Source organism: Chanodichthys erythropterus, chromosome 7, assembly GCF_024489055.1.
Source record: "Chanodichthys erythropterus isolate Z2021 chromosome 7, ASM2448905v1, whole genome shotgun sequence".
Taxonomy (NCBI): Eukaryota; Metazoa; Chordata; class Actinopteri; order Cypriniformes; family Xenocyprididae; genus Chanodichthys; species Chanodichthys erythropterus.
Genome location: NC_090227.1, coordinates 36,697,195 through 36,708,695, shown reverse-complemented (window position 1 = coordinate 36,708,695; position 11,501 = coordinate 36,697,195). Strand labels below are relative to the sequence as shown.

The window sequence follows — 11,501 nt, the reverse complement described above, 5'->3', positions numbered from 1 at the left end:
CCTTGTCTAATGCCTTGAACATGGGCTGGTATGCAAATATTGGGGGCGTACATATTAATGATCCCGACTGTTACGTAACAGTCTGTGTTATGTTGAGATTCGTCTGTTCTTCGGAGGTCTTTTAAACAAATGAGATTTATATAAGAAGGAGGAAACAATGGAGTTTGAGACTCACTGTATGTCATTTCCATGTACTGAACTCTTGTTATTTGACTATGCCAAGATAAATTTAATTTTTCATTCGAGGGCACCTTTAATAGTTATTAACTCTCCTGAAATGTGGAAAATGTTTGACATTTCTCTGACTAGCCTCAAAGTACAGTATTGCACAAACATCTAACTTAGTTCTTATGATAATCACACCAAACATGCATTGCATGATTGGGTGCTTGAACACATAATTTATAGCAACATTTTCTGGAGGACATCCTTGAAATGAATCCTTCCACTGCCTCAAGATCAGCCTCATCTAGCACAGTGTCTACAGCAAACAGTAGAATATTCTAAAATAAAGATGAGATCTGATGAGAAAGATGAGATTTTACATCACTGTTTTGCTGCTTATTATTTACAAATATCATCCATTTGAAAAAAACAAATTGTCATGTTGTTTTTCTGTATGAATGCACTGTGATGGCGCCATGGTGGTGTATCTACTGTCTTCATAGCTCTCAGAGAAGAGGTCAGGATGACTGCAGGCAATGAAGTGGCTGAAAAATTAGTTCCAGTCCATAAGACAAATTATGACTGTTTTTGTAAAAGCCAAAAAACAAAGAATCAAAAGCTTCTGTTCCCCTTTGAAATAATAACTGCCTAAAAGCTTTGTCAGATGAACAGAGTGCAAAAATCACATCGGTTCAAAGCTGAAGACCAAGCAAGACAGTTTAACAAAGACTATTAATAAGATTGAGAGACTGTCCTCGGATCAAAAACATGCAACCAGAATATATTTTAAAATATTATCCATGTCAAAAAAAAAAACAACAGATAAATAAAGCGTTCATCTTTTAAAATGTATCTCAAACTTACAGAGAGTGTTTTGATGCTTGGCCTGTTTGGATGCTTGATTCCTTCAGGCAGGTTTTGGAGGCCAAAAACATTGTTCATTTAAACAGATGAAGCTTACAGCCACAGTATGGGGTGAAGAGATCTCTATTAGAATTGGAAATCTGACTGGGCCAGTCAAGGCTTCTCATGGTCTCTGACCCAGATAAACATCATGGGTTTTTAGACAGTGTGCTTACAAGTATAGTATACCAATGTTTCCAATAAATAAGGAATAACTGACTTCAGGCTGTTGAATTCTTAGAAAATTTTGTGGAGTTGACGTTACAACATGGGTGTACATTATTTTCTAAGAATTCAACGGCCTGGAGTCAATTATTCCACTTATCCTACGGTTACCACACCTCAAAACACTGTTCCCATGTTGTATTTAAAGATTCAACAGCTGTATATTTCCACCAATGACATAAACCAGGCAGTCTGTTTAGCAGAATATGTGGGAGAGGTGTGCTATAGTGCCACTATACAGTACTCCAATGCAGGTGGTAGTTCATTCTGAGGAACAAATTGATGTGGTTAAAGTTACCATCGTTTCTTACTGTATTCACAGAGACAAGAGCCGTCGCTATTTTCATTTTTAAACACTTGCAGTCTGTATAATTCATAAACAACTTCATTCTTTATAAATCTCTCCAACAGTGTAGCATTAGCCGTTAGCCACGGAGCACAGCCTCAAACTCATTCAGAATCAATGTAAACATCCAAATAAACACTGTACTTACACGATTAGACATGCTGCATGACGAACACTTTGTAAAGATTCATTTTGAGGGTTATATTAGCTGTGTGAACTTTTTTTTATGTTGTTTAAGGCAAGCGCGAGCTCTTGAGGCGTGGAGCACAATTAAAGGGCCACACACCCTGAATCGGCTCATTTCTAATGATGACCCAAAATAGGAAGTTAAAAAAATGAATTTAAAAAAATCTATGGGGTATGTTGAGCTGAAACTTCACAGACACATTCAGGGGACACCTTAGACTTATATTACATCTTTTTAAAAAAAGTTCTAGGGCACATTTAATTGACTGACAGAGGACCGTGTGGGAACGTTCTGTTAACGTCCCAAATATCCTCTTTGTAACGTTCTTATGTGACCATAAAATAACCAAAATGGAATGTCACCCTAAAGTCATATAACAAACCTTAAACTGCAGCACTTTCATTACCAAAAGAGGATGTTTTATGAACGCCCCTAATGTTCTGTAAATGTTCCGAATTTTCATCCTTTAGAGAACTTTTAGGGAAAGTTGCGCAAGGTCACGAGAATGTTGCCTTCTACGCGGGTGGTAGCTCATTCTGAGGGAAAAACTGATCCACTCAGGATGTGCTGCCCCTCAATTTGGGCCCTTTTTAATGTTAATACTTCAGAAAGCAGTGTGGCTGTAGCCTTTCTATGCCAAAGCCTGCCACACTTCCGAAGCTCAGCGGCCTCAAGTCAGGCCGTGACATGGGTGGGAGACCTTAGAAATTTGATTGTAATGGAAGATGCTTTAGTGAGGCCAACAGGGGGCGCTCACTCCCAGGCCTTCTATTGCCAAATGACTAAAGAAATGTTATCAGCAAAATGGTGTAAAAGCATACATTTCTTTTCTATTAGCATGGACTGCTGCTTCCGCAATTGGTGAAAATCACGCAGTTTGAAAAGCAGAATATGTGAGAGAGGTGTGCTATAGTGATTATACAGTACTTCAATGCAGGTGGTAGCTCATTCTGAGGGACAAATTCAGCCACTCAGGATGTGCTGCCCCTCGATTTGGACTTCTTTTAATGTGACTTCAGAAAGCAGTGTGACTGTAGCCTTCCATGTCCAGAGCCTGGCACACACCTGAAGCTAAGCGGGCTCTGACCAGGCCGTGAAATGGATGGGAGACCTTCTTTGAAAAAAATTGGATTGTTATTGGAAGATGCTTTAGTGAGGCCAGCAGGGGGTGCTCACTCCCAGGCCTGTATGGCTCCTGTAGCCAAAAGACTCAAGAAACGTGATCAGCAAGATGGTGTAAAAGTTACATTTCTTGTCTATTAGCATGGACTGCTGCTTACACAGTTGGCGGAAACCACGCAGTTTCAATAGCAGAATATGTGAGAGAGGTGTGCTATAGTGTGACTATACAGTACTTCAAAGCAGGTGGTAGCTCATTCTGAGGGACAAATTGAGCCACTCAGGACCCTGCAAACAAGCCTGCACTGGTCCTTTACGGGCCCACTTAGGGCTTCCAGCGCAGGGCCCCTGAGAATTTGCTCACTGCCCTGCACGGGCAGCCCTCACTTAGCCTCCAGGAAGATCTAAAATGTGGTGAAAATTGCATTGTGGAACCTTTTTGATTTACCATAATGTGTGAAGGGATGATTTAGGTTTTTAGGGTGATTTAGGCAATTTAGGACATAAAATGATGTGACATGGAAAAATCATTTTGCCATTGGAGTGCATGAAAAAGAAACACACACACATGCGACAATGAACGAGAATACGGTTTGTAACAAGTTTATTAAGAAACAAACAAACATAACACTTCAGTTAACAGTCCTCCTCGCTTAAAATTAAAAACAGAAAAAGAGCGAAAACCAAAGACAATATAAAAGCATCCCCAGTTCCTTAAGGGGCCAAGGGGAAAAGGAAAGCAATATCAATACAGAAATACACATTTCATCATAGCGGAACCTGATAATGAAACAAAGGTGTACCTGCATCAATAACTTAAAACAATTAAGAAAATAAACATTTGATTTATTCATTCATTACAAAAAAAAAAAGAGCCATCCACTACCTGGTGTGTATTTTGCCTTAATGCCAGCATTAAGTAAAGGGATGAGAAAGAAACTAACAGAGGGCCAGCAAGGGTATTTCTTTGATAGCATAAGACACACCTAGAAAGCAGAGAGTTGATCTGCAGGACTAATTAAAGCAGGACTGTTTTGTGGACTCTGGTTTGGCATCTTCAAAATATATCCAGACCTCAATAACCTCCTGGTGCCCAGTCTCTGACCATTGTGTGGTATAAAAGCCCACTCCAACTATATAAAGCTTTAACGTTCTACTAAACCAGCATTAGCTTTCCCTCAACACTCAGACAACACTCTTTATAAATAACCTCTCATTTGTGTATATTTGGTTTAAGCTAGAGGTAGGCCGTACCTTCGGGCTTCAGCATCCCATCTAAATAAAAATTCTTGGCCCTTAAATGCTTACCCCACCGGCTGTGGTAAATAAAACAAAAAACATACACATGAAATCAAGCAATTATGTTCAACATTGATTATTCAAAATCAAATGTCAAAAGAGGTCAATTTTTGATCGCTTCCATTTGTTGATCATTTATGATAACTTGAGCAACTGGTTTCTTTCTTTTCCTACTTTCTTTTCTGTTTATCAGAGATTTTCCCTTAAGAAATAACATCCAGTCCCGTCACACACACACACCGACTGTCCCAAAACACTACATCATCTCAAACAGGGCTGTCGTCAGGGAGGGGGCAAAACCGGGAAAGTTATCCCAGGACGCACTAAGGTCCTCTATTTGACCTGGTGGAAAATAACATTTTATCCCAGGGTCTGTGAATTTATGATTATATTTACTTGCATATACAGTGCAATAACAGAGTCAGATATTTAACGTTCAGGAGCTTTAGATCTGTCTGGAAGTGACAGATATATGATTTGCAAATAGCTATTACTGTAATTTATTCTTTGGGTCTCCTTGGGTTGAGTCATATCTGGCATATATTGCAAATTGCATTGTTTATAATGACTAACAACTGCATAAATTCCCCTGGTTTAATATGAACGAAAGAGTTTTCATGTCAAAAGAAATTGAAATAAAGTAGGTGGCAAAAATGCGACATTTGGTGAAGTGAAACTTTCTCCATTTTGGAGAATTATTTTAAATGATTGAACAAAAAAAAAAAAAAAATGTATTCATTTTAAAAATTCCAGAGTAAATTAGAATATGTAGCAAAACAATATGAAAAGCCTGCTTAAAGCAAATTAAATGTGTAAAACATTGACATTAATGAAACAACAAGCAGATGTAGGGTGAAAAACTCGCACTCAGAGTAACACTGACCTCAATATTCACTTCCTGCCGCTCGCTTCACGCCCAAAGCACGTTTCAACTGACTGTAACAGGAAGAAGTGGAAGACAGAGCACATGGAGAAGGATGGTAGACCTCCTCATCCACAACATCAGCAGCCTCTTTTTAGATTTCTCTTTTTAGACATCAAAAAAGTTCTATTCTACTTCACAAATCTACCTAGCAACATTTACTAGCTGCTTCTACAAAGCACAAGAACAGACATGTTTATATAGAGAAGAAATGAAAATACAAAAAGTAAACATCCTGACTTTCACACACAATACGAATAAAATAAATGAAAAAATGCCATTTCATTACAATAGGACAAAATAAGATGCCTTGCATAGGGGGGAACAAGAGCAAACATAGGTAGGAAAACCATGCATACCGAAAGGCGATATGGGGGACTTAAACTGAACGTATCACATAGTGCAAAAATCCCAAGAAGAAACGAGGGACTGAATCAAATGCGAATGAATCTCTGAGCCCAGCCCAACCCACCCAGCCCCTTCACCAGGCCGTTACCACCCGAAAATCCCCACCGGTGTGGACTTTGGTCTGTCCTGTGATAAACAAGGCATAGGGAGATGAGATTGCCGTGGTGATGGAGGTCTTATGACCCCATCCCTGCCCACTTTGGTGAATGCCGCTAGCGCATCTTGTGATCATCAGTGTTGCCCATGTTGGAGCCAGGGCTGGGGTCCTGCTGTCGCCTGGGCTGGGTCACACACACAATCACACATGCAAATATGTGCACAAACAACCACGCACCCCAACAAACAAACCGAGACAGAGACAGAAATATAGTTAAAATGGTTGTGCTGTGCTTAACTCGCTGACATGTTAGTTGTCAAACTGGAAACACAACAAGAGGAAAAGGTTGCAGCCCCACATGCAATTGCATATACGATAACAGAGTCAGGTATTAAATGTTCAGGAACTTTAGATCTGTCTGGAAGTGATAGAGACATGGTTTACAAACATTACTGTCATTTAATATTGGCATTTATTTTTCAGGTCGAAACTGTTTATAATGACAAACTGCATAAATTCATCTGCACTTTTATATTGAATAAAGGGAGTTTTTATGCCAAAATCTCATCATAAACCAAAGAAAACAGAAAGGAAAATAATGTTAGCGGCAAAATGTGATATTTAGCGATTTGAAACTCCATTTTGGATAATTATTTTGGTAACACTTTACAATAAGGTTTCATTAGTTAACATTAGTTAACTAATTTAGTTAACATGAATTAAGAATGAACAATACTTCTACAGAATTTATTAATCTTAGTTAATGCTAATTTATATGGAAGCTTGTTTCTACCACAAAAAGAAAAAGATAATTGTGACTCTTTATCTCACAATTCTGACTGTTTTCCCCTCAGAATTGTGGGATATAAAGTTGCAACTGAGAAATAAAGTCAGAATTCCAAGATATAAACTCACAATTCTGAAATTTTTTCTCACAATTGTGAGTTTATATCTTAATTCTGACTTGTTTTTTTGCTATTCAGACTTTTTTGCAATTGCAAGTTTATATCTCTCAATTCTAACTTTATAACTCGCAATTGCGACTTTACATCACGCAATTTTGAATTCAGAATTCAACTGCAAAATGTTAACTCGGAATTGCATGATGTAAAGTTGTTCAATTCTTAATTCAAAATTGCATGATGTAAAGTCGCAATTGCGAGTTATAAATTTGCAATTGCGAATTATAAAGTCAGAATTGCAAGATATAAATTTGATTGCGAATTATACAGTCAGAATTGCAAGATATAAACTCACAATTGCGAATTATAAAGTCAGAATTGTAAGATATAAACTCGCAATTGCGAGAAATAGTCAGAATTGTGAGATAAATTTGCAATTGAGAATTAGAAAATCAGAATTGCGAGAATTGCGAGATATAAACTCGCAATTGCGAGAAATAGTCAGAATTACGAGATATAAAAAAATCGCAATTGCGAGTTATAAAGTCAGAATTGCGAGACATAAATTTGCAATTGCGAATTATAAAGTCAGAATTGTAAGATATAAACTCGCAATTGCGAGAAATAGTCAGAATTGTGAGATAAATTTGCAATTGCGAATTAGAAAATCAGAATTGCGAGATATAAACTTGCAATTGCGAGAAATAGTCAGAATTATGAGATATAAATTTGCAATTGCGAGTTATAAAGTCAGAATTGCGAGATATAAATTTGCAATTGCGAATTATAGTCAGAATTGTGAGATATAAATTTACAATTGTGAATTATAAAGTCAGAATTGTAAGATATAAACTCGCAATTGCGAGAAATAGTCAGAATTGTGAGATATAAATTTACAATTGTGAATTATAAAGTCAGAATTGCGAGATATAAATGTGCAATTGCGAATTATAGTCAGAATTGCGAGATATAAATTTACAATTGTGAATTATAAAGTCAGAATTGCGAGATATAAACTTGCAATTGCAGAAAAGTCAGAATAGAAAGAAAACAGAATTGTAGTCAGAATTCCGAGATGTAAATTCACAATTGTAAGATGTAAACTCGCAATTCTGACTACAATTCTGAATTCCGAATTGCATGCTGCAAAGTCGCAATTGTGAGTTATAAAGTCAGAATTGTGAGATAAAAAGTCAACATTAAAAATTTTTAAATAGTTAATGCACTGTGAACTAACATGAACAATAAACTACTGTATTTTTATTAACTAACATTAAAAAAGATTAATAAATACAGTAATAAATGTATTGCTCATTGTTAGTTCATGTTAGTTAATACATTAACTAATGTTAATTAATAAGACCTTATTGTAAAGTGTTCCCATTATTTTTAATGATCAAAAAATATATTCATTTTAAGAAATCCAGAGTAAATAAGAATATGTAGCAAAACACTGTGAAAAGTTTGCTTAACACACACACCAAGACAGACAAGACAGAGTACAGCTATTTTCTGACATGTAATTTCTCAATCTACAAACAAGATTAGTAGAAAAGTTTGCAGCACACATGCAATTGCTTTTCGTGTCCAGAAGGGGACGGCAGAGATCAACTTCAGTCTAGACGCTAAAAATTGAGCTGCTTTTTTTGGTTGAAGTGGCAGACATTAGTCATTAGTCAGGGGGAAGTCTTCAAATCACTAGCTTTAAAAATAAAAATATGACTGATGGCCTTGTCACAGATACATATGTTTATGTGCCTATGTCTAAATCTCTCCCTGACATAGATGTCTGAGCACAGACAGGGCAGACGGACGGACAGACAGACAGGCAGACGGTGAGAGAAAGATAGACGAAGAGGCAGACATAGTGTATCTCACATAGCGTGAGGTCATCATCCGTGGAAGCGGCGATTATAGCACGCTCTAACCCTAGAGCTACGCAATGCTGTTTTTACTCGACCCGACGCCTGGGAATCCCATCTTTAAGCATATCCATTAACAGATCAAGCTGTTATAGCTGTCATACGCACAGCACAAAGCAGTCTGGTGCATAAACATGCTACTGTAAATAATAAGCATTATCTAGCTGTTGACAATTTTGGTGAACTGCAGAATTAAACATTCTTTTCTAGCAACAAACTGCTTGTTATTTATACACTAAGTTTACTGCAAAAAATGCTTTTCTTGTTTAGAATTTTTGTCTAGTTTCCAGTCCAAATATCTAAAAATTCTTAAATCCAGATGCTTTTATTATCTAATTGTTTTATTTAAATAATATTGTTTCTGTTTGAAATCTTGTTTCTGTCCCAAACAGAAAAAAAGATTACTTTTCTAAGCCCATTGGCAGATAATTTTGCTTTTTTTAAGCAAAAACTCACTTCATTTTGATTTCTTTTTCCAGATAACAAGAACAAATATCTTATGTCATTTTACTTATCTAGTAAAAGCATCTGGATTTAAGAATTTGTAGATATTTAGACTGGAAACAAGACAAAAATACTAAATAAGAAAAGCATTTTTTGCAATGTTTGGCATCAATAATTATTTTTTTAAAGAAATTAATACATTAATTCAGCAAGGACATATTAAATTGATCAAGTGTGACAGTTATGTTACAAAAGATTTCAAATAAATGCTGTTTTTTTAAATGTATATTTTGCACAAAATACTGTTTTCAACATTAATATTTTAATTGTTATTTTAAATTGTAATAATAATTCACAATATTACCGATTTTACTGTACACTCTAAAAAATGCTGGGTTAAAAACAACCCAAAATAGGTTCGAAATTAAAAATCAGACACATAACTACTAGAGGCAACAATAAACAAAAGATGAAGCAATTTAATTAATGTTTATTGTTTAATTAATATTTATCAAACTTATTATTAAATGTTAAATTCCAACATATTTTGGGTTCATTTTAAGCAAGCAATACGGTAATTTTTTAACCCAACTTGGGTTGATTTAACCCAGCATTTTTTAGAGTGTAGTTTTGTGTGTGTAGGCCTATATATATTTTTTATAATAAATACAAATAATATTAAAAGAATATATTTTTTTTATAACGTATAACTGTTAATTTTTATGCATTTTTATATTTTTAAATGAATGTGAATGGTAACACAACAATGTTTAACAAAGCTTAAACCAACATAAGATGGTGTGTTAGTCTTAGTCTGATTTCAGCTGGTCTCTTGAGTTGTTTAGCTGGGTGGCCAGATGGTGAAAAATCCCAGTCAACAGACCAGGCTGACCAGGTTGGACCAACAGACCAGTTTAGGTTTGAGTTTCAGCAAGGCAATAAATATTGGGCAAAAATAAGAGCACAAATCAAACTGCAAAAGATGCCAGATATATATCTTTAGGGCTTTATAAAGCACAAAAAGCATTTTTATGTTTGCTCCTTAGTATTTAAGCTTTGAAAAAGCATGTTTGTGTGGATGAGAGGACGAAGCATCGATCATACGGAGCCCAGCTGAAGCACTCTCCTGTACCACAAGTCAATAGTGCTTAGATTCTGCTGGCCAGACAGCGCTGCTAATGAAAAAGATCAATACTAATGATATATTAATACTTTCACTGGCCCAACATCACTCATCCTCTAATCCCACCTGCAGTAAAGGCCTGGGTTTCATGAAAAATGGCCTATCTATTTTTCATCCATCTCTTTACCATCTATCATGCAGAAGGCCATTACCCTCTTCGATATCTTTCAGCTTTGATTCGCCCCCTTGGACTCCCTGCGTACACAAACAGTGACGAAACCGCATTAAGACGCACTGATAGAGGACAAATAAGAGCGAAAGCTCCCTTTTGTCTCTTTCCCAGAGAGGTCGTAAGCGATTTTAAAGTCTCTAAATGCATTGTTCGCCTTTCAAAACGAACCTGGCCCACTTTCCCAGAAAACACTGGCTTTTTTTTTTCACAGATCCAGACTGCAATTGTGCTGGTTTTTATCCAATTACGGATGATGGAGTTTAAGATCTGACCACAGCTATGCGACCGTTGCGTGTAGCGTGAAGGCTCGAGGTTCGATCCGCGCTCAAGTGTTATGCGCTTTCCAAAATAAAGCCGGCCGAACCGTGCAGCTCGAAAAACAAGCTCCGAACGAGGATCAGACTCCACGCTGCTGGGATGAGAAAGCATGAATTATAGAATAATTACAGGGTTTAATTTTCCACCGCTCACAGTGACTTTGAGCTTTGAGGGAAAAACATTTGGCCCGTGAGTCACAGATCGCCTGACTGCAATGAGTAAGAAATTTGATTTTCATAAGCAGCCAGATCTATTTAAAAAAGAGACCTTGGCGTGATTGATTTTGGAAGAGAGGATGAAGAGTGTGTAAAGGAACGCCTGAGGGTGTAGATTAGGAGGGAGGAATATAAAGGCGGCGGTACATAAGGGGAATCTTTCTGGTCATGTGCTGCCAAGCTGTGCCTGAGAGCTCCCAGAGGGCTTTGCAGCAGGGGAGTGGGTGGGCGGGGCAGTAAGGAATCTTGGGATGGAAGTCTGGTCTCCATTACAGAGGTCTGAGAAGAACGAGCTGGGGGTCTCTCACGCCGGTAGAGTGTTTTTTGCACTTACAGTACAGTATAAGACCCAGAGTTGCTTATAGAAGCCTGAATTCCCACTTACACACACCTACATGTACCTACCAACACATATAGACACAGTAAATACACCCACACACACACACACACACACACACACACACACACACACACACAGAAGAATACATAAAGGTGCTCCTTCATGCACATGCTCTTGTGAAATACACACTCACGTACACACACTTACAGACACAGACACGGTTTAGTGCATGACACAAGGATAGAGAGAAGCAGAGGAGACAGACCCTGGTCCTTGAAGGCCATCAGTCCCAGATTTTTGATGCCACAGGGTCCTAAAAAACACAATTTGGTTT

At 37.2% G+C, this 11,501-nt stretch overlaps 1 protein-coding gene across 9 annotated transcripts in view; it reads right to left on the bottom strand.

Moving 5' to 3' along the window:
- Positions 1-3,378: 3,378 nt before the first annotated feature.
- cbfb (core-binding factor subunit beta) overlaps positions 3,379-11,501 on the bottom strand; it is a 45,449-nt gene continuing 37,326 nt past the window's right edge. For 2 of the 9 annotated variants that reach the window (XM_067390421.1, XM_067390426.1), the window contains exons 7-8: positions 11,433-11,480; positions 3,420-5,855 (exon numbers count right to left, since the gene is read on the bottom strand). In XM_067390421.1, coding sequence (XP_067246522.1) covers positions 11,451-11,480 — 30 coding nt within the window. In that variant the 3' untranslated portion in view covers positions 3,420-5,855; positions 11,433-11,450. Of the gene's footprint in view, positions 11,481-11,501 lie in introns of all 9 variants that reach the window. The other 7 variants (XM_067390422.1, XM_067390429.1, XM_067390420.1 and 4 more) reach the window with 5 other exon arrangements.